The sequence below is a fragment of the Ambystoma mexicanum genome, chromosome 2p (assembly GCF_040938575.1).
Source record: "Ambystoma mexicanum isolate Mex_15411 chromosome 2p, UKY_AmexF1_1, whole genome shotgun sequence".
In the NCBI taxonomy this organism is placed as follows: Eukaryota; Metazoa; Chordata; class Amphibia; order Caudata; family Ambystomatidae; genus Ambystoma; species Ambystoma mexicanum.
This window is the reverse complement of record NC_090923.1, coordinates 15,978,424-16,000,523: the sequence shown is the minus strand read 5'-3', so window position 1 is coordinate 16,000,523 and position 22,100 is coordinate 15,978,424. Positions and strand designations below refer to the sequence as shown.

Sequence of the window (22,100 nt, the reverse complement as noted above, 5' to 3'; positions counted from 1 at the left end):
GGCAGAGGGGAGTGGTGGATCGTAGGGAGAGGAGTGGAGGATAGTAGCAGAGAGGAGGGGTGGATCGCAGCAGAGAGGAGGAGTGGATCTTAGCAGAGAGGAGGGGCGGATTGTAGCATAGAGGAGGGGCGGCTCGCAGCAGAGAGGAGGAGTGGATCGTAGCGGAGAGGAGGGGTGGCTCGTGCGGAGAGGAGGGGCGGATGGTACGGAGAGGAGGGGCGGATCATAGCAGAGAGGAGGGGTGGATTGTAGCGGAGAGGAGGAGTGGATCGTAGCATAGAGGAGGGGCGGATCGCAGCAATAAGGAGGAGTGGATCGTAGCAGAGAGGAGGGGCAGATCATAGCGTAGAGGAGGTGTGGAATTGGATAAAATGTGGAGCCTTGGATTGTTATCAATATGATGAAATCATAGACTCTCTGTAGAGAATCATAACACCCATTATTAAGACTCACTGTTAGAATCACCATTACCCATTCACCATTATCCAATCATTACTCTTTGCTATGGAATCATTCCATTATTGCATTCTATTTAGCTATCCATAGTGCATTGCTGTAGTAGACACCATTACCCAATCACATATTAGACTGATGCATTTGCAATATGCTTTTAGAATGATTTTGTATGCATATAGTGCTTGCCATTTAGAATGATAAAGAAACATGCTGCCACTTTGCACTTTTGCCATTTGCAATAGAATGACACTTGCCATATATTTGAAGTGCCATTTAGTGTTTTAGAGACACGATATATACTCACCATGATATGCTATGTATTCATGCTTGCATTAGAAATAGCACTTAGGCTGAGAGAAACATTAGGCCCGTAATGACACACACAGTGGCATATTTGAAATGCTATGAAGAGACATTTAGAATGACACACATGTATGCTTTGTAGAGACACAATAGAGATATGTTTGACACGCTGTCACACATGTATGTATGTATGTTGAGGCACTTAGAATTAGTTTGCTTTATAGTATGAGAGATTTGCGGTAAACACTAGGAAGCATTCAGAACGAAACACGAGGCCTGTGATCCATTTTCTGATGGAGAGACAGAAGTTGCCTGCGCCACTGGCTCATTGCGGAGAATTGTTATGAGTTAACAAGGTACACTGAGAAGGTATTTGTAAACATTTGCTTGGCAGGAACACAGATAGGAGAGAAGGAAGCTTATCAGCTTGGCTGGTGTGCTTCGCGGAAAGAACACGAGGGTTTGGGCCGCCAATGGAGTGAGTAGACAGGAGAGAGGGAAGCCTTTTCACACAGAAGAGGTGCTTTAAGAACGGGGCCTAAGAGCCTTTTATAATGAAGAGAGTGCCAACATTGGTGGAGAGAATGGGTATGAACAGTGAATAGATGGAATAAGATGAGGTATTTCGCAACAGACTCGAAAGGCCAAGGGAGAGAGATATGATGTCACGCTGATAGCGCAGTAACAGGACATGCTGTGCAAAGAAACACGCAAGGAGACAGGCAGGCATTTTGCTAAACGCTGAGAGAGACATTCCATAGACATTCCGTGCGTCATTGGAGACTATAACCAGGAGTGGCTGGAGAGAAAGGAGTTAGAGAGCTTTGGAAGGACAGAGAGAGTTTTGGGAGGAGTTCGGGGAGTTCGAGAGAGTTGTTGGAGAGAGCTGAGGAGATCGAGGAAGAGACACAGAGAGAAGCTGGAGAGATGGTGCAGTGCTAGATGCGATGGGAGAGGTGTCTTGGTGCAGCAAGGGAGATCGAGTGACCAGATCTTGAGAGGCAGACACTGACTGACCTGGCACATGCAGAATGGGAAGTATGGTTGGCCTAGGCTAAACTGATGGAACAGACAGACAGACAGACACACACACACACACACACACACAAACACACACACAGAGCTTTGGGTGAAGGGGGAAGATCAGACAGGGTATTGTCTAGAGTGAGAGTGTGGATTGGTGTGGATTGAAGGAGAGGATTGTTGGATGCTTGAAGCTTGCATTAGATTGCATTAGAACTGCCTGCATTGTTATGCATTGTGCTTAGCTGTGTGTATATAAATAAATGTATCCCATTGTATTATAATTGAATCGATTCTTTGTGTCTTAGTGTTATTTGTTATTGCCCACAGTAGTAAGATAGGTGTATGTTCTAGGAGTACACAGTGCACATGGGGCCTGATACGAATGCAGTCAAAGGGGATGTATAGTGATCCACACCCCATTTGGAGATTGTCCAAGATTGTCTGAAGACCGTGGTTGCCCAAGGGGGGGGGAGGCAACACAACGGTTAGGGGTTTGGGGTTTTCAGACTGACAGAGGGGCGGATCACAGTAGAGTGGAGGAGTGAATCGTAGCAGAGAGGAGGGGCGGATCGTACGGAGAGGAGGGGTGGATCATAGCAGAGAAGAGTGGAGGATCGTAGCAGAGAGGAAGGGAGGATCATAGAGAGGAGGAGTGGGTCGTAGCGGAGAGGAGTGGCGGATCATGGTTTATAGTGATACATTCGAAATACATTATGTCGAAAGTCATAATGTCTAAAAAAAAATGTCGAATTTCATTTTTTGGTTGCTTTTTGTTCGAAATGGGGGGTTCCCCCCAACCCCCTTTTTTTAAACATTTATTTAATTTTACCCCTTTTTTTTTACCTCCGGAACACAAAAAAACATGTAAATTAAAAAATAAAGCATTCCACTTTTTTTTTTTTATTTCTTTTTTTTCAACATCATGTCTTTCGACATAATGTTTTCGACTTATTCACTGCCTACCGCGGATCATAGCAGAGAGGAGTGGCGGATCTTAGGGAGAGGAGTGGCGGATAGTAGCAGAGAGGAGGGGCAGATCGTAGCAGAGAGGAGGGGTGGATCATAGCAGAGAGGAAGGGAGGATCATAGCAGAGAGGAGGAGTGGATCGTAGCAGGGGGGCGGATCGTAGCGTAGAGGAGGTGCGGATCATAGTGGAGAGGAGGGACACATCGTAGTGGAGGGGGGTGGATCATAGTTGAGAGGAGGGGTGCATTGTAGTGGAGAGGAGGGGCGGATCATAGCGTAGAGGAGGGGCGGATCCCAGCAGAGAGGAGGAGTGGATCATAGCGGAGAGGAGGGGCGGATCGTACAGAGAGGAGGGGCGGATCATAGCAGAGAGGAGGGGCGGCTCGTACGGAGAGGAGGGGCGGATCGTACAGAGAGGAGGGGCGGATTGTAGCAGAGAGTAGGGTCGGCTCGTAGGGAGAGGAGGGGCGGCTCGTAGCTGAGAGGAGGGGCGGATCATAGCATAGAGGAGGGGCAGATCATAAAGTAGAGGAGGGGCAGATCGCAGCAGAGAGGAGTGGATCATAGCGGAGAGGAGGGGCGGATCGTAGAGTAGAGGAGTGGTGGATCGTAGCAGAGAGGAGGAGCGGATCGTAGCAGAGAGATGGGGCAGATCGTAGAGTAGAGGAGGGGCAGATCACAGCTGAGAGGAGGAGTGGATCGTAGCGGAGAGGATGGGCGGATCATAGCAGAGAGGAAGGGAGGATCATAGCAGAGAGGAGGAGTGGATCGTAGCAGAGGGGCGGATCGTAGCATAGAGGAGGTGCAGATCATAGTGGAGAGGAGGGACACATCGTAGTGGAGGGGGGTGGATCATAGTTGAGAGGAGGGGTGCATTGTAGTGGAGAGGAGGGGCGGATCGTAGCGTAGAGGAGGGGCGGATCCCAGCAGAGAGGAGGAGTGGATCGTAGCGGAGAGGAGGGGCGGATCGTACAGAGAGGAGGGGCGGATCATAGCAGAGAGGAGGGGCGGCTCGTACGGAGAGGAGGGGCGGATCGTACAGAGAGGAGGGGCGGATTGTAGCAGAGAGTAGGGTCGGCTCGTAGGGAGAGGAGGGGCGGCTCGTAGCTGAGAGGAGGGGCGGATCATAGCATAGAGTCGGGGCAGATCATAACGTAGAGAAGGGGCAGATCGCAGCAGAGAGGAGTGGATCATAGCGGAGAGGAGGGGCGGATCGTAGAGTAGAGGAGTGGCGGATCGTAGCAGAGAGGAGGAGCGGATCGTAGCAGAGAGGAGGGGCAGATCGTAGCGTAGAGGAGGGGCAGATCACAGCTGAGAGGAGTGGATCGTAGCGGAGAGGAAGGGCGGATCATACGGAGAGGAGGGGCGGATCATAGCAGAGAGGAGGGGCGGCTCGTACGGAGAGGGGGGCGGATCGTACAGAGAGGAGGGACGGATCCTAGCATAGAGGAGGGGTGGATCGCAGCAGAGAGGAGGAGTGGATCATAGCGGAGAGGAGGGGCGGATCGCAGCAGAGAGGAGGAGTGGATCGTAGCGGAGAGGAGGGGTGGATCGTACGGAGAGCAGGGGTGGATCATAGCAGAGAGGAGTGGAGGATCGTAGCAGAGAGGAAGGGAGGATCGTAGAGAGGAGGAGCGGATCATAGCAGAGAGGAGTGGCGGATCATGGTTTATAGTGATACATTCGAAATACATTATGTCGAAAGTCATAATGTCTGAAGAAAAATATCGAATTTCTTTTTTGGTTGCTTTTTGTTCAAAATGGGGGTGTTCCCCTCTACCCCCTTTTTAAATTTATTTTTTAATTTTACCCCTTTTTTTCACCTCCAGAACCCAAAATAAACATGTAAATAAAAAAATAAAGCATTCGACTTTTTTTCGATTTTTTTTTTTTTCAACATTATGTCTTTCGGCATAATGTTTTCGACTTATTCACTGCCTACCGCAGATCATAGCAGAGAGGAGTGGCGGATCGTAGGGAGAGGAGTGGAGGATAGTAGCAGAGAGGAGGGGCGGATCACAGCAGAGAGGAGGAGTGGATCGTAGCAGAAAGGAGGGGCGGATCGCAGCAGAGAGGAGGAGTGGATCGGAGAGGAGGGGCAGATCGTACGGAGAGGAGGGGTGAATCGTAGCGGAGAGGAGGGGCGGAACGTAGCAGAGAGGAGGAGTGGATCGTAGCGGAGAGGAGGGGCGGATCGTAGCATAGAGGAGGGGCGGATCGCAGCAGAGAGGCGGAGTGGATCGTAGCAGAGAGGAGGGGTGGATCGTACGGAGAGAAGGGCGGATCATAGCAGAGAGGAAGGGCGGCTCATACGGAGAGGAGGGGCGGATCGAACAGAGAGGAGGGGTGGATCGTAGCATAGAGGAGGGGCGGATCGCTGCAGAGAGGAGGAGTGGATCGTAGCGGAGAGGAGGGGCAGTTTGTAGCGTAGAGGAGGGCCTATCGCAGCAGAGAGGAGGAGTTGATCGTAGCGGAGAGGAGGGGCGGATCGCACGGAGAGGAGGGGTGGATCATAGCAGAGAGGAGCGGAGGAGCGTAGCAGAGAGGAAAGGAGGATCATAGAGAGGAGGAGCGGATCGTAGCGGAGAGGAGTGGCGGATCATGGTTTATAGTGATAAATTTGAAATACATTATGTCGAAAGTCATAATGTCTAAAAAAAAATGTCGAATTTCTTTTTTTGGTTGCTTTTTGTTTTTTGTTTACATTTTTTTTTAATTTTACCCCTTTTTTTTACCTCCGGAACCCAAAAAAAAACATGTAAATTAAAAAATAAAGCATTCGACTTTTTTTTTTCGACATAATGTTTTCGACTTATTCACTGCCTACCACCGATCATAGCAGAGAGGAGTGGGGGATCGTAGGGAGAGGAGTGGCGGATAGTAGCAGAGAGGAGGGGCAGATTGTAGCAGAGAGGAGTGGAGGATCGTAGCAGAGAGGAAGGGAGGATCATAGAGAGGAGGAGCGAATCGTAGCGGAGAGGAGGGGCAGATCATAGCAGAGAGGAAGGGAGGATCATAGAGAGGAGGAGCGAATCGTAGCAGAGAGGAGTGGCGGATCATAGCAGAGAGGAGGAGTGGATCGTAGCGGAGGGGCGGATCATAGTGGAGAGGAGGGACACATCGTAGTGGAGGGGGGCGATTCATAGTTGAGAGGAGGGGTGCATTGTAGCTGAGAGGGTGGCGGATCATAGTGGAGCGGAGGGGAGGATCATAGCGCAGAGGTGGGGTCTGATTGTAGCAGAAAGGAGGGGTGGATCATAGCAGAGAGGAGGGGTGGATCATAGCAGAGAGGAGGGGCGGATCATAGGGAGAGGAGGGAGGATCATAGCAGAGAGGAGGGGTGGATCATAGCAGAGAGGAGGGTAGGATCGTAGCAAAGAGGAAGGGAGGATCATAGAGAGGAGGAGCGGATCGTAGCGGAGAGGAGGGGCGGATCATAGCAGAGAGGAGTGGCGGATCGTAGGGAGAGTAGGGGCAGATCATAGCAGAGAGGAGTGGCGGATAGTAGCAGAGAGGAGGGGCAGATTGTAGCAGAGAGGAAGGGAGGATCATAGACAGGAGGAGTGGATCGTAGCAGAGAGGAAGGGAGGTTCATAGCAGAGAGGAGGAGCGGATCGTAGCGGAGAGAAGGGGTGGATCATAGAGGAGAGGAGGGGTGGATCATAGGGAGAGGAGGGCAGATCATAGCAGAGAGGAGGGGCAGATCATAGCAGAGAGGAGTGGCGGATCCTAGCGGAGAGGAGGGGCAGTTTGGAGCAGAGAGGAGGGGTGGGTTGTAGCAGAGATGAGGAGTGGATCATAGCAGAAAGGAGGGGCCATCGTAGGGAGAGGAGGGGCGAGTCATAGCAGAGAAGAGGGGCAGATCCTAGCCGAGAGGAGGGGTAGGTTGTAGCAGAGAGGAGGGGTGGATCATAGCAGAAAGGATGGGCAGATTATAAATTACGATTCCACCTTGATCTTCTGCTGTGCCCTGAAAATATTCCAGCATCTCCACCAGGGGGTATTCTCATGCAGATATGCTTTGAGGGTTAGGTAGCTTGGCCCAGCTATTTCCACACGCTTGATGTTTTTGGATTTAGATCTAGGGACCACAGTGCTTTTTATTTATTGGGTATTTACAATGCAGTGATATCACTTACTTAGTTGCAAGTCATACAGAGCCATTGGATAATATCGATTATAATGAGGGTGAAACGCACATGCGGGTGTCTGGGTCCTTTTGCGCTTTATGACTTGAGTTGCTAAAGTCAAGTTTAAAATAGGTAAGCCCTATAGGACAAAGACAATTTTCTGGAGCAAAAAACATTATTTTGAGCACATTGTCAAACACATAATGTAGCATTGCTGACTTCCTGTGCACTGGAGATGAACTTCCAGTGGTGGGGGCTGGGTGGCGCTGTGGCGTGTGTGGCTGAGCTGAATTGGCCAATTCTACCCTCGCACTTCATGAGGAAGATAGAAGTGTTTAAACCTATCATAATCTCGATGGGGTTTACCTTAACATACCAAATTGGATAGAACGGAGACTGCCAAAGGAGAGCCTGCGGGGGAGGGGTGCTTCCTTGCCCGCTGCAGCGGTTGCCTCACCCGGCTTTGCATCTCTGTTCTCCTGGCCTAGAAAGGGGTTCAGGTGCAGGATGGGCTTCAATGATTCAGGGATGCCCCTCAACAATTGTGCATTTCAGACTGCCCGAGCAAACTGATAACAACAACAGGCCGCTTAAGCTCCTGAATTTCTTATTACCCCAGACATAGGTAGCCCTTATTTGGCGACAATGGCCCACCCTCAATGTATGGGCCAATGTGAAGCAGAGGGATATCATTTCAGGGAAGAGTCATTATCCCAAGTGATAATGACCACTCTTGAGGTATTCTTTAATTCAATTTGACCACAAATATATGTGGGGTTCACCCCCGCAGTCGCCCCCACACATCCCTCTATCTTTATTATCATGATTACCCCTTCAAATATATTTTCGTCCAAATTTGTCATATTCCTATTCGACAAATTCTTCCACGCTGTAACCTCCCTCTCCCATCACTGCATAGAAATAACAGCCATATGGAGTGTTAGAGGCAAACTAAACATGTTAGTTTAATAGTGAATAAAGTAAGTAGACAAAACAAGTTGGGAAACTAAATGTGGTTATATTTTGTATTAAAATAGGAAGATTGGCCTTGTAGGGTATGCATTTGTATTGTTAACTTGGATGATCTGGACAGTTTTTCGGAGGAGCAGTCGTGAGGTGTGATGTTTCAGAAAACAGTTTCTCAAACGTTAAATCATTTTTTCATGTTTGTGCAGAAAAGAAAGTTCCACTTCCCGATAGAGAAGGCGTCACTTTTTCCACTTCCTAAAAGAGAAGGAGTGACTTGTGCCACTTCCTGAAAGAGGAGTGACTTGTGCCACTTCCTGAAAGAGGAGTCACTTGTGCCACTTCCTGAAAGAGGAGTGACTTGTGGCACTTCCTGAAAGAGAAGGAGTCACTTGCGCCACTTCCTGAAAGAGAAGGAGTGACTTGTGCCACTTCCTGAAAGAGACGAGTCACGTGTTCCACTTCCTGAAAGAGGAGTGACTTGTGGCACTTCCTGAAAGAGGAGTCACTTGTGCCACTTCCTGAAAGAGAAGGAGTCACGTGTTCCACTTCCTGAAAGAGGAGTGACTTGTGGCACTTCCTCAAAGAGAAGGAGTCACTTGCGCCACTTCCTGAAAGAGAAGGAGTGACTTGTGCCACTTCCTGAAAGAGAAGGAGTCACGTGTTCCACTTGCTGAAAGAGGAGTGACTTGTGCCACTTCCTGAAAGAGAAGGAGTCACTTGTGCCACTCCCTGAAAGAGAAGGAGTCACATGTTCCACTTCCTGAAAGAGGAGTGACTTGTGGCACTTCCTGAAAGAGAAGGAGTCACTTGTTCCACTTCCTGAAAGAGAAGGAGTCACTTGTTTCACTGATTGGCTGCATCGGAACACATATTCCGATTTGGTGAGGTTTCACCGACAGTTTTACTTCACGTCTTTATGACATAGAGGCAATAGAACAGCACTCGTGGGATGCCAATCGGACAATTGTCCGCCTAAAAGTTCAGCAGTTTTGGCACATACCTAGCCACATTCCTTAGTGGGAATGCACCCACTGTGTTGCATACTTGCCAACATTTTGTGACCAAAAAGATGTAGGTTTTTTCAAGTTTCAAAAATAATTATTTGCCTAACAATGACATCACAGGAAAATACAAAACATACATTGTTGGCACCACTGGAACATTCTAAAATACACAACCCATCAAACAGCACAACCTGGAAATATGTTCAAATGTAAAAATTGTATAATTCTAAATGGTAAGTTAACACCAAATGCAATTACACAGAAGGTTATCACACAGAGCTGGTAGGTAACGTTTGCCCCTGCTCTGTAGCAGTAGCCGCGCAGTTCATATCTATTCCTGCAGTGCAAGTTGAACACTGAATGACATGGATACTGATACCCTCCTCAGTCTGATAGGCAGATGCTGTGTGATGGTGGTACGCTCTGCCACTTGACTTCACTGGTAGTTCACCTAAGGGTTGTACCGGCAAGAGTGCAGTGTAGAGTCGCGTAGCTGTCAGGTCAGTGGATTGGTCTGAGCCCAATCAAAGTAATCACCTACTAGCCCACTGTACAGACAGATTCATTAATGTGTTGCATGCTTTGCCCTGCAGCCTGGCTTAGAGTCGCATAAATTACCTGCCATTGTAAAAAGCAGTAGGATCTGTCGCCCAAATCTGTACGTGGTAGGACTGCTTAAAAAGTAATACCTACTGCCTAAATCTGTAGGGTTGGCAAGTATGGTATTGCAGTGTCCAGCTTCGATCCTTACTGTCGCAAGAAACATTTGATAATCGCCCACGACAAAGGATGTTCTTATTGGGGGGGTTTCTCGCACTGTGTGCCATCCGTCCAGCTCATTTTAGTTTTGCATACCTTAAATTTCAATAAACATAGGGCCCGATTCATGGAATTATTTGCGAGTAAAATAGGGTACTTATGCGCCATTCTGTGTGCAAATCCATTTTTGTCGATTTATGTAACCGAATGTGCAATACTTTTCCTGGACTTGTGGGGAGTTGGAAGGCTCAGCACATCTCTGAGACCCGTCAAGGGCCGTGAGCATGCCTTTCGTAGAGGGCTAACAAGGGTATGAAACACCACAAATTGGGTAGAACTTGCTCAAAATTGGGCATTCCGAGGAACGGCCTGCAGGCAGCCCCTCGCACGCCCACAATTGCACGGCACTAGATGCATTCATGGAATCAATCATGCAATTTTTCGGCTGCGAAATGGCCATGCAATTCCTTCATACGATCTGCCATCCGAAGGCATGCATAACTACACTTGCGCATAGTATTTGCAGCACAGAGATTAGGTTGCATGTCAGATTTCAGGGTGCGTGTACTCAACCGAGGTTCCGATGTAACTTAGGGGTGCGAGTATGCAGTTTAGCGGGGTGCAGGAACGGCTTATGGGGGTTTGCACGCAGATTTCCCGAGTAGTTACTGAGTTAGGATTTTTTATACGCATTTTGTCAGGTCGCCGGATACAGTTATGGGGGACCCTGCACAGGATTCCCGAGATGCAAGCCAGCTTGCAGGCGACCCAACGCATGTTTTGAGGGTGCATGTATTCGCGCCTAGGGGAGCGTGCAAAGGTAGCTGTTCTGGCTGTTACTGCAATGCGTGTGTGCGTTTTGGTGGCGTTCTGGCACGACTTGTGATTACGGTTACTTTGCGCAATAAATTCCATGAATACACAGGGAGCACATTTTTCATTCTGTTAGCAGGCTCGTGCATTGTCCTTCTCGGTGAGCGACCCCTTATGGCTTTCTGCACACATTTCCATGAATCGGGCTCTACGTGTGAAAGAATGGCCACAGTCTGTTTGCAACGGCTATTCAATACACTGGCCGACCTTTCATCTTTATGGGCAATCAATGTGCTCACACCCATGGCATCCCCAGACAGGAAAAACGTACAGCACAGCCAATAGAAAAGCATCAGAGGGTGGATGGACAACAATTCTAGAAAACTGCGTAATAATCGAAGCCAGGTCCCTCGAGTGGCAACCCTGGTTTTGTGCCTAAGGTAAACATCTCAAAGCTCTGACCCTACCTGGATTATTGTCCCCCGCACAGACTAACAATCAAGGATACATATGCCCTGTCCCCATCTCAAATATACTAGAAGACTTGAGTGAATGCACAATATTCAGAAACATAGACTTGCCATCTGCAAATCCTTCCATTCAATTAAAGCCAATGATGCGTTGAAGCGACCTCTTCACCAAACTTTGACGTTTTGAGAACTGCGTGATGCTCTTTGGTCTCGGTTATGGGCCCTGTTACCAGAATTGGCAGGGAATCCAAGGAGGTCGAAGTCATGTGGTCGGAAATGATTCCCAGAATGGTATGGAGGGGGGCGGCACGACACGGGGCGATTGAGGAATCGAGGCGAAAGACCAATGGGATGACGGGGGGATTTTGTAAAGCAGGGGAATGGTTTGGATAAGACATCCTTTGCTAACATTAAAAGTACCCGGGTACTTTGAATATGACGGAACACACCTTTCGGAAGTAGGGACAGCACTGATGTGCCTGGAATTGATAGAAGAGCTATGGAAGGTGTGTTGTGCATAAGGGCGGCCAAAGTGGGGGCACGGGTAAGGAGGGGGGGGAGAGGCACGGGGGGTGGGGTTGAGCAGGAGATCAACAGGGGAGGGTAGGAGATGCGGGAAGGGAGAATGGGGGAACTCTCTGCCGCCGGCAGCCTGCAGAGAGTCTTGGAGGAGTTACATTGCGATCCCTGTAGCAAAGCGCTGTCAGACCCATAGGGGAATGCCCAGCCAACAGATTAGATCGTACGGTGCCCCAGGAGTACTAGACTCAGGGGAGGCCCTGGGAAAAAGGGGAGGGAGATAGGGGTCTTGGAAAACATTCCAAACCCAAAAGAGAGGGCCGGGGGGGATCAAAAGAACGAAGCTCAAAATACAACAAAGGGATACAAGGGGAAGCCCTCCGGGGGGGGAAGGAATTGGGGGATGAGGGCCTCAAGTAGAGGCTGTGCTAGAGAAGAAGGGGGGACAGTGAGTCTCAATAGCATGGGACACTAGTGCATATGGACATCGCAGGACGATGAATTTCTAGGCAGGGAGAAAGTGGTGGGTCGGCACCGGAGGGCGGGGCCGGCCCGGTGTATGTATATGGACATCGCAGGACAATGACTTTTTAGGCAGGGAGAAAGTGGTGGGTCGGCACCGGAGGGCGGGGCCGGCCCGGTGTATGTATGAGATCATTGGGACACTGTCGGTGGTGTCTGTATAGGAATTTGCCAGGCGCCAAGGGGCGGCCTGCGGTAGATAGAAGGGGACCGGGGGGACGCAGAGAGGGGAGGGGGCGGGCCCAGCTGCATTTTGGGTCTATGGACCAAAGTTAAGAGGTGAACTACACGATATGGATGGGGGCAAGTGGCAATCAGCGACAGATGAACACGGGGTAGAGAGAAGATAGACAGGGCCGGGGTACCCCGGAGGCGTCCGCTTGACGCCGATGGGGAGGGGGGCACCCTAGGTAACCTCACACGGAGTAGAAGAACCTGTGGTGTGGTGAATTACGGATCGTATGTAAGATAACTCCAAGACTTTATGCAAAATAAAGCTGCTGTGGCATTAACACTTCCAATCGTACAATTGTCTCCGCCTATTATTGCTTGCTCGGGGAAGTTGGAGGAGGGAAGGCCGGCACGGGAGAAAGGGTGGGGGGGAGCGGCTGGGGGGGAGGTGCCGGCCTACACGACACCGGGGCAACAGAATGGAGGGGTGGTGGGTGTGCAGTGGGGGGGGAGGCGAATGTCGTTAGGCTGCCCCCGCTAAGGGGAGTTGCAGCTCTTTTAGTGCTTGCGACAGAAACTCCTGACTGTGGAGCGAAGGAGGATAAGTGGCCCAGACACCCGGTCACAGTAGTCCTGCAAGCATCCAGCCCATGTTATCAAGGAGGGTGAGCGTGGCAAGGACGGCAACACCCACAGCACTTCCCCCATCTGCCATCATGACGGAGCGCTGCCATCGTTGGGCGGGGTGGGGAGGCATCCAAATGAACATGTGTGCAGGCATCCGGGGGTACTCTGAAGGGGGAAGGAAGGATGCCCTAGGGTCCTCACAGCAACAGGGAAGAAGGCCAGGTGAATGGCGCTGCACTAGTGTCATTGTGCCAGCACCCCGAAAAGGGGGTAAGTGAAAGGAGCAGTCTGTTGTTCGGCCGCCAGTGCACTGCAGCAGGGAGCCTACCCCACCAATGAACATGACCAGCGTGGCCCCGGGGGTGTCCAGAAGCATGTGTACCCACCCCAAATTGTGTGTGTGTCTGTTAGCCGAATATTTCTAGCTAAGGACCAGGCCGATGTGGCCCCTGGGCTTCCACAGGTGCGGCTTTGCCGGTTCCTGACTGTGGGGTGACTGTCCCATACGAACACTGGTAAAGACATAAACTGGCTTCCTGCAACTCCATGTGCGCGTAAGATGGACATCGACATCCCCATGAAGATTCGGAGCCTACACACACATGCTTACTTAAAATGGCCCTGTTGGTGGGCAATGTAATGTGGTGCACATCCGTATATGTGGAATGCTTTATGTGGTGCCAGGAGCTCTCATTGGTGCCGTTTAGTGACAGTGGAACCACTCACCCAGGTTAATAATGGGTGTGAAAATTAGTAGAGTGGTGGTATTAGTAGTAGTGTGGACTTGTGCTGTGGGTTTGGGTGTTTTGTTTTGTTGTTATGAAAAAGGAGGAGTGTTATATGTCACTCCTTCTGGGGGACATGGTACCTTCTAGTGTGGGTGTCATGGTCACATGGGGTAACCATGTGACCATGTTAATAAAAGGGACGAGCCACTTCCGGCTCGTCAGTCGATCCAACCCGGACTCCGGTGTTGTCTCTGCAAGGCACCATGCTGGTGCAACACTGCGTGCTGTGGACCCAAGGACGGCGCCCATCACAAGGATGGTGCCCCTGCTGGGCAACACCGTCCCTTGTGGATACTGTGGCCATGTGAACATGGCTGGCGGTGCGACCCCGGTCTGGGTGCCGCCAGAGCCGGGGCTGTAGTGGGCTGGGAGCCCGCAGCCATGTGGTAAGCTCCTGTGCTCCGGGTCGAGCGGGGTGCTCCCTGCTCCTTTGTGTGCTGCATGAGAGCAGAACGGATGGTCTGTGTCGGGACCTCCTGACACACCCAGAGGCCAGCCGGGTGATCTGAGGCTGGCCCCCAACAATAACCATTAGAAAGAAGCCGCCACCTTTCACGAGAGGGCCCCTGCTGATCCCAAGAAGCTGGTGGCTGCTCCTGAGTCCTGCCAGTCCCAGGAAGCAATCGCTGAGCACCCACTGGCTGCTTCCATGGGGAGCTAAGGCCTCACCAAGGCCAGAAAGGGGGGCTGGCTGTGCACGTGGAATTAAGGACCTCACCGTAAGTCCTGGGGAGAGGCCGTCATCTCCCAGCCTCCTCATGTGCACCCGAGGCACAGGGTGGACACAGAGTGAAAGAGGCCATATGGGCACCGGAAGGGGAGAGCAGCACTTGGGATCATCCAGAGCCTGTAGGGAACTCTGCAGATTTCCCTGAGGGCCTCTGCAACCTGGGCAGGGGTGGACTGGCCTGTAGGGAACTCTGCAGATTTCCCTGTGGGCCTCTGCACCCTGGGCAGGGGGGGACTGGCCTGTAGGGAACTCTGCAGATTTCTCTGTGGGCCCCTGCACCCTGGGCAGGGGTGGACTGGCCTGTAGGGAACGCTAGAGATTTCCCTGTAGGCCTCTGCACCATGGGCAGGGGTGGACTGACCTGTAGGGAACTCTGCAGATTTCCCTGTGGGCCCCTGCACCCTGGGCAGGGGTGGACTGGCCTGTAGGGAACTCTAGAGGTTTCCCTGTGGGCCTCTCCACCCTGGGCAGGGCTGGACTGGCCTGTAGGGAAGTATGAAGATTTCGCTGTAGACCTCTGCACCCTGGCAGGACTGGACTGGCCTGCAGGGAACTCTGGAGATTTCCCTGCGGGCCTCTGCACACTGGGCATTGGTGGGCTGGCCTGTAGGGAACTCTAGAGGTTTGCCTGCGGGTCTCTGCACAATGGGCAGGGGTGGACTGGCCTTTAGGGAACTCTGGAGATTTCCCTATGGGCCTCTGCACCATGGGCAGGACTGGACTGCCCTGTAGGGAACTCTAGAGGTTTCCCTTTGGGCCCCTGCACCCTGGGCAGGTGTGGACTGGCCTGTAGGGAACTCTAGAGGTTTCCCTGTGGGCCTCTGCACCCTGGGCAGGGGTGGACTGGCCTGTAGGGAACTCTGCAGATTTCCCTGTGGGCCTCTGCACCCTGGGCAGGGGTGGACTGGCCTGTAGGGAACTCTTCAGATTTCCCTGTGGGCCCCTGCACACTGGGCATTGGTGGGCTGGCCTGTAGGGAACTCTAGAGGTTTGCCTGCGGGTCTCTGCACAATGGGCAGGGGTGGACTGGCCTTTAGGGAACTCTGGAGATTTCCCTATGGGCCTCTGCACCATGGGCAGGACTGGACTGCCCTGTAGGGAACTCTAGAGGTTTCCCTTTGGGCCCCTGCACCCTGGGCAGGGGTGGACTGGCCTGTAGGGAACTCTAGAGGTTTCCCTGTGGGCCTCTGCACCCTGGGCAGGGGTGGACTGGCCTGTAGGGAACTCTGCAAATTTCCCTGTGGGCCTCTGCACCCTGGGCAGGGGTGGACTGGCCTGTAGGGAACTCTGGAGAGTTCCCTGTGGGCCTCTGCACCCCGCGCAGGGGTGGACTGGCCTGTAGGGAACTCTGCAGATTTCCCTGTGGGCCTCTCCACCCCGGGCAGGGGTGGACTGGTCTGTAGAGAACTCTGGAGATTTCCCTATGGGCCCCTGCACCGTGGGCAGGGCTGGACTGCCCTGTAGGGAACTCTAGAGATTTCCCTGTGGGCCTCTGCACCCTAGGCCTCTTTTGTGTGGTTACCTATTTTATTTTCAGTGTTCTCATAGTGACAGGGTTGCGCTTGGTCAAAATGGGTAATATGGGGCCACTGAGACGATCATTCTGTGTCTGGTGTCAATGCTTAGCCAAGAGGGTGTGGGGGGGAGGGGTGGAGGGGTGGAGGGGTTAGTGAGTGCAAAGTCTGTGCAATATTGGGTCATTCTCTGCAGAAGTGTCCACAATGAAGGCGGGGATAGAGCTAAGTGTGTGCCTGATGCGGCACTGCCACCTAGAGGCCACCAGGGAGAAAACAGCGCCGCGCATGGCCTGCAATGGCGTTAGTTACACTGAGCCCTTCCCCGAGAGTTGCGCACGGGCCCAGGCCCAGGCTCCCGCCTCTGGCACCAGATGCGCAGCGCAGGGCCCTCCTAGCACAGAGAACATGGTGTGCGTGTGGCCCCGGAGCTGCGCGTGCACTGCACTGCACTGCACCGCACTGCACGGGAGCAGATCCCGGAGATCAGTGTCCGGCTCCCGGGCATGTGCAGTAGATCCCCCGCGATCCCAGCAGCATCGCTCTCAGAGCCGGGCCGCCGTGCATTTCCTGGGAGCCCGGAACACTCCTCTGCACCGCTGTACTTACCGCCCAGAGGCCGCCCACTCACCGCAGAGCCATGGAGGAGGCCACTCAGGTGAGCAGGGCCCCGCCGGCTACTGCGGGGAGCCCCTGGATGCGGGCCCCAGGACCTCGCCCTGACCCAGGCTGCAGGCAGGCAGGCACAGCTTGTGTTTGCCACACGAGTTGCCTTGAAATGATGCATGCAGGTTACTGTGCAGGCCAGGTATCTCCCTCCTAAGCATGCAGGGGTGCAGGCGAGGTCCCCCCCGCCCCAAGCATGCGGGTGTGGAGGCCCTCCTAACCATGCAGGTGTGCAGGCCAGGTATCTCCCTCCTAAACATGCAGGTGTGCAGGCCAGGTATCTCCCTCCTAAGCATGCAGGGGTGCAGGTGAGGTCCCCCCCGCCCCAAGCATGCGGGTGTGGAGGCCCTCCTAACCATGCAGGTGTGCAGGCCAGGTATCTCCCTCCTAACCATGCAGGTGTGCAGGCCAGGTATCTCCCTCCTAAGCATGCAGGGGTGCAGGCGAGGTCCCCCCCGCCCCAAGAATGCGGGTGTGGAGGCCCTCCTAACCATGCAGGTGTGCAGGCCAGGTATCTCCCTCCTAAGCATGCAGGGGTGCAGGCGAGGTCCCCCCCGCCCCAAGCATGCGGGTGTGGAGGCCCTCCTAACCATGCAGGTGTGCAGGCCAGGTATCTCCCTCCTAAGCATGCAGGGGTGCAGGCGAGGTCCCCCCCGCCCCAAGCATGCGGGTGTGGAGGCCCTCCTAACCATGCAGGTGTGCAGGCCAGGTATCTCCCTCCTAAACATGCAGGTGTGCAGGCCAGGTATCTCCCCCCTAAGCATGCAGGAGTGCAGGCGAGCCCCCCCCCCCAAGCATGCAGGTGTGGAGGCCCTCCTAACCATGCAGGTGTGCAGGCCAGGTATCTCCCTCCGAAACATGCAGGTGTGCAGGCCAGGTATCTCACTCCTAAGCGTGCAGATCTGCAGGCCAGGTATCTCCCTCCTAAGCATGCAGGTGTGCAGGCCAGGTATCTCACTCCTAAGCATGCAGGTGTGCAGGCCATGTATCTCCCTCCTAAACATGCAGGTGTGCAGGCCAGGTATCTCACTCCTAAGCGTGCAGATGTGCAGGCCAGGTATCACCCTCCTAAGCATGCAGGTGTGCAGGCCAGGTATCACACTCCTAAGCATGCAGGAGTGCAGGCCAAGTATCTCCCTCCTAAGCATGCAGATGTGCAGGCCAGGTATCTCCCTCCTAAGCATGCAGGTGTGCAGGCCAGGTATCTCCCTCCTAAACATGCAGGTGTGCAGGCCAGGTATCTCCCTCCTAAGCATGCATGTGTGCAGGCCAGGTATCTCCCTCCTAAGTATGCAGGTGTGCAGGCCAGGTATCTCAATCCTAAGCATACAGGTGTGCAGGCCAGGTATCTCCCTCCTAAGCATGCAGGTGTGCAGGCCAGGTATCTCAATCCTAAGCATGCAGGGGTGCAGGCGAGGTTTCCCCCCCCCAGCATGCGGGTGTGGAGGCCCTCCTAAGCATGCAGGTGTGTAGGCCAGGTATCTCCCTCCTAAACATGCAGGTGTGCAGGCCAGGTATCTCACTCCTAAGCGTGCAGATGTGCAGGCCAGGTATCTCCCTCCTAAGCATGCAGGTTTGCAGGCCAGGTATCTTACTCCTAAGCATGCAGGTGTGCAGGCCAGGTATCTCCCTCCTAAACATGCAGGTGTGCAGGCCAGGTATCTCCCTCCTAAGCATGCATGTGTGCAGGCCAGGTATCTCCCTCCTAAGCATGCAGGTGTGCAGGCCAGGTATCTCCATCCTAAGCATGCAGGTGTGCAGGCAAGGTATCTCCCTCCTAAGCATGCTGGTGTGCAGGCCAGGTATCTCACTCCTAAGCATGCAGGTGTGCAGGCCAAGTATCTCACTCCTAAGCATGCAGGTGTGCAGGCCATGTATCTCCCTCCTAAGCATACAGGTGTGCAGGCCAGGTATCTTACTCCTAAGCATGCAGGTGTGCAGGCCAGGTATCTCCCTCCTAAACATGCAGGTGTGCAGGCCAGGTATCTCCCTCCTAAGCATGCATGTGTGCGGGCCAGGTATCTCCCTCCTAAGCATGCAGATGTGCAGGCCAGGTATCTCAATCCTAAGCATGCAGGTGTGCAGGCCAGGTATCTCCCTCCTAAGCATGCAGGTGTGCAGGCCAGGTATCTCAATCCTAAGCATGCAGGGATGCAGGTGAGGTTTCCCCCCCAAGCATGCGGGTGTGGAGGCCCTCCTAACCATGCAGATGTGTAGGCCAGGTATCTCCCTCCTAAACATGCAGGTGTGCAGGCCAGGTATCTCACTCCTAAGCGTGCAGATGTGCAGGCCAGGTATCTCCCTCCTAAGCATGCAGGTGTGCAGGCCAGGTATCTTACTCCTAAGCATGCAGGTGTGCAGGCCAGGTATCTCCCTCCTAAACATGCAGGTGTGCAGGCCAGGTATCTCCCTCCTAAGCATGCATGTGTGCAGGCCAGGTATCTCCCTCCTAAGCATGCAGGTGTGCAGGCCAGGTATCTCAATCCTAAGCATGCAGTTGTGCAGGCAAGGTATCTCCCTCCTAAGCATGCTGGTGTGCAGGCCAGGTATCTCACTCCTAAGCATGCAGGTGTGCAGGCCAGGTATCTCCCTCCTAAGCATTCAGGTGTGCAGGCCAGGTATCTCCCTCCTAAGCATGCAGGTGTGCAGGCCAGGTATCTCCCTCCTAAGCATGCAGGTGTGCAGGCCAGGTATCTCCCTCCTAAGCATGCGGGTGTGCAGGCCAGATATCTCCCTCCAAGGAATGCAGGTGTGTGCAGGCCAGATGTCTCTCTCCTAAGCATGCAGGCGTGCAGTCCCTCCTAAGCATGCAGGTGTGCAGGCCAGGTATCTCCCTCCTAAGCATGCAGGTGTGCAGGCCAGGCATCTCCCTCCTAAGCATGCAGGTGTGCAGGCTAGGTATCTCACTCCTAAGCATGCAGGTGTGCAGGCAAGGTATCTCCCACCTAAGCATGCTGGTGTGCAGGCCAGGTATCTCACTCCTGAGCATGCAGATGTGCAGGCCAGGTATCTCCCTCCTAAGCATGCAGGTGTGCAGGCAAGGTATCTCCCTCCTAAGCATGCAGGTGTGCAGGCCAGGTATCTCCCTCCTAAGCATGCCGGTGTGCAGGCCAGGTATCTCCCTCCTAAGCATGCAGGTGTGCAGGCAAGGTATCTCCCACCTAAGCATGCTGGTGTGCAGGCCAGGTATCTCACTCCTGAGCATGCAGATGTGCAGGCCAGGTATCTCCCTCCTAAGCATGCAGGTGTGCAGACAAGGTATCTCCCTCCCAAGCATGCAGGTGTGCAGGCCAGGTATCTCCCTCCTAAGCATGCTGGTGTGCAGGCCAGGTATTTCACTCCTGAGCATGCAGATGTGCAGGCCAGGTATCTCCCTCCTAAGCATGCAGGTGTGCAGGCAAGGTATCTCTCTCCTAAGCATGCAGGCGTGCAGTCCCTCCTAAGCATGCAGGTGTGCAGGCCAGTTATCTCCCTCCTAAGCATGCAGGTGTGCAGGCCAGGTATCTCCCTCCTAAGCATGCAGGTGTGCAGGCCAGGTATCTCACTCCTAAGCATGCAGGTGTGCAGGCCAGGTATCTCCCTCCTAAACATGCAGGTGTGCAGGCCAGGTATCTCCCTCCTAAGAATGCATGTGTGCAGGCCAGATATCTCCCTCCTAAGTATGCAGGTGTGCAGGCCAGGTATCTCAATCCTAAGCATACAGGTGTGCAGGCCAGGTATCTCCCTCCTAAGCATGCAGGTGTGCAGGCCAGGTATCTCAATCCTAAGCATGCAGGGGTGCAGACGAGGTTTCCCCCCCCAAGCATGCGGGTGTGGAGGCCCTCCTAACCATGCAGGTGTGTAGGCCAGGTATCTCCCTCCTAAACATGCAGGTGTGCAGGCCAGGTATCTCACTCCTAAGCGTGCAGATGTGCAGGCCAGGTATCTCCCTCCTTAGCATGCAGGTGTGCAGGCCAGGTATCTTACTCCTAAGCATGCAGGTGTGCAGGCCAGGTATCTCCCTCCTAAACATGCAGGTGTGCGGGCCAGGTATCTCCCTCCTAAGCATGCAGGTGTGCAGGCCAGGTATCTCAATCCTAAGCATGCAGGTGTGCAGGCAAGGTATCTCCCTCCTAAGCATGCTGGTGTGCAGGCCAGGTATCTCACTCCTAAGCATGCAGGTGTGCAGGCCAGGTATCTCACTCCTAAGCATGCAGGTGTGCAGGCCATGTATCTCCCTCCTAAGCATGCAGGTGTGCAGGCCAGGTATCTTACTCCTAAGCATGCAGGTGTGCAGGCCAGGTATCTCCCTCCTAAACATGCAGGTGTGCAGGCCAGGTATCTCCCTCCTAAGCATGCATGTGTGCAGGCCAGGTATCTCCCTCCTAAGCATGCAGGTGTGCAGGCCAGGTATCTCACTCCTAAGCGTGCAGATGTGCAGGCCAGGTATCTCCCTCCTTAGCATGCAGGTGTGCAGGCCAGGTATCTTACTCCTAAGCATGCAGGTGTGCAGGCCAGGTATCTCCCTCCTAAACATGCAGGTGTGCGGGCCAGGTATCTCCCTCCTAAGCATGCATGTGTGCAGGCCAGGTATCTCCCTCCTAAGCATGCAGGTGTGCAGGCCAGGTATCTCAATCCTAAGCATGCAGGTGTGCAGGCAAGGTATCTCCCTCCTAAGCATGCTGGTGTGCAGGCCAGGTATCTCACTCCTAAGCATGCAGGTGTGCAGGCCAGGTATCTCACTCCTAAGCATGCAGGTGTGCAGGCCATGTATCTCCCTCCTAAGCATGCAGGTGTGCAGGCCAGGTATCTTACTCCTAAGCATGCAGGTGTGCAGGCCAGGTATCTCCCTCCTAAACATGCAGGTGTGCAGGCCAGGTATCTCCCTCCTAAGCATGCATGTGTGCAGGCCAGGTATCTCCCTCCTAAGCATGCAGGTGTGCAGGCCAGGTATCTCAATCCTAAGCATGCAGGTGTGCAGGCCAGGTATCTCCCTCCTAAGCATGCAGGTGTGCAGGCCAGGTATCTCAATCCTAAGCATGCAGGGGTGCAGGCGAGGTTTCCCCCCCAAGCATGCGGGTGTGGAGGCCCTCCTAACCATGCAGGTGTGCAGGCCAGGTATCTCCCTCCTAAGCATGCAGGTGTGCAGGCCAGGTATCTCACTCCTAAGCATGCAGGTGTGCAGGCCAGGTATCTCCCTCCTAAACATGCAGGTGTGCAGGCCAGGTATCTCCCTCCTAAGAATGCATGTGTGCAGGCCAGGTATCTCAATCCTAAGCATGCAGGTGTGCAGGCCAGGTATCTCCCTCCTAAGCATGCAGGTGTGCAGGCCAGGTATCTCAATCCTAAGCATGCAGTTGTGCAGGCAAGGTATCTCCCTCCTAAGCATGCTGGTGTGCAGGCCATGTATCTCACTCCTAAGCATGCAGGTGTGCAGGCCAGGTATCTCCCTCCTAAGCATTCAGGTGTGCAGGCCAGGTATCTCCCTCCTAAGCATGCAGGTGTGCAGGCCAGGTATCTCCCTCCTAAGCATGCAGGTGTGCAGGCCAGGTATCTCCCTCCTAAGCATGCGGGTGTGCAGGCCAGATATCTCCCTCCAAGGAATGCAGGTGTGTGCAGGCCAGATGTCTCTCTCCTAAGCATGCAGGCGTGCAGTCCCTCCTAAGCATGCAGGTGTTCAGGCCAGG

At 53.4% G+C, this 22,100-nt stretch overlaps 1 protein-coding gene across 4 annotated transcripts in view; it reads left to right on the top strand.

The window, feature by feature from the left end:
• Positions 1-22,100, top strand: part of LOC138566145 (zinc finger protein 282-like) — a 275,807-nt gene that overhangs the window by 89,570 nt on the left and 164,137 nt on the right. For 2 of the 4 annotated variants that reach the window (XM_069643158.1, XM_069643154.1), the window contains exon 1: positions 16,049-16,426. The exons of 1 other annotated variant lie outside the window; for it this stretch is intronic. In XM_069643158.1, the coding sequence (XP_069499259.1) occupies positions 16,409-16,426 (18 nt within the window). In that variant the 5' untranslated portion in view covers positions 16,049-16,408. Of the gene's footprint in view, positions 1-13,704; positions 13,911-16,048; positions 16,427-22,100 lie in introns of those variants that run through there. One more of the 4 variants, XM_069643156.1, reaches the window with a different exon arrangement.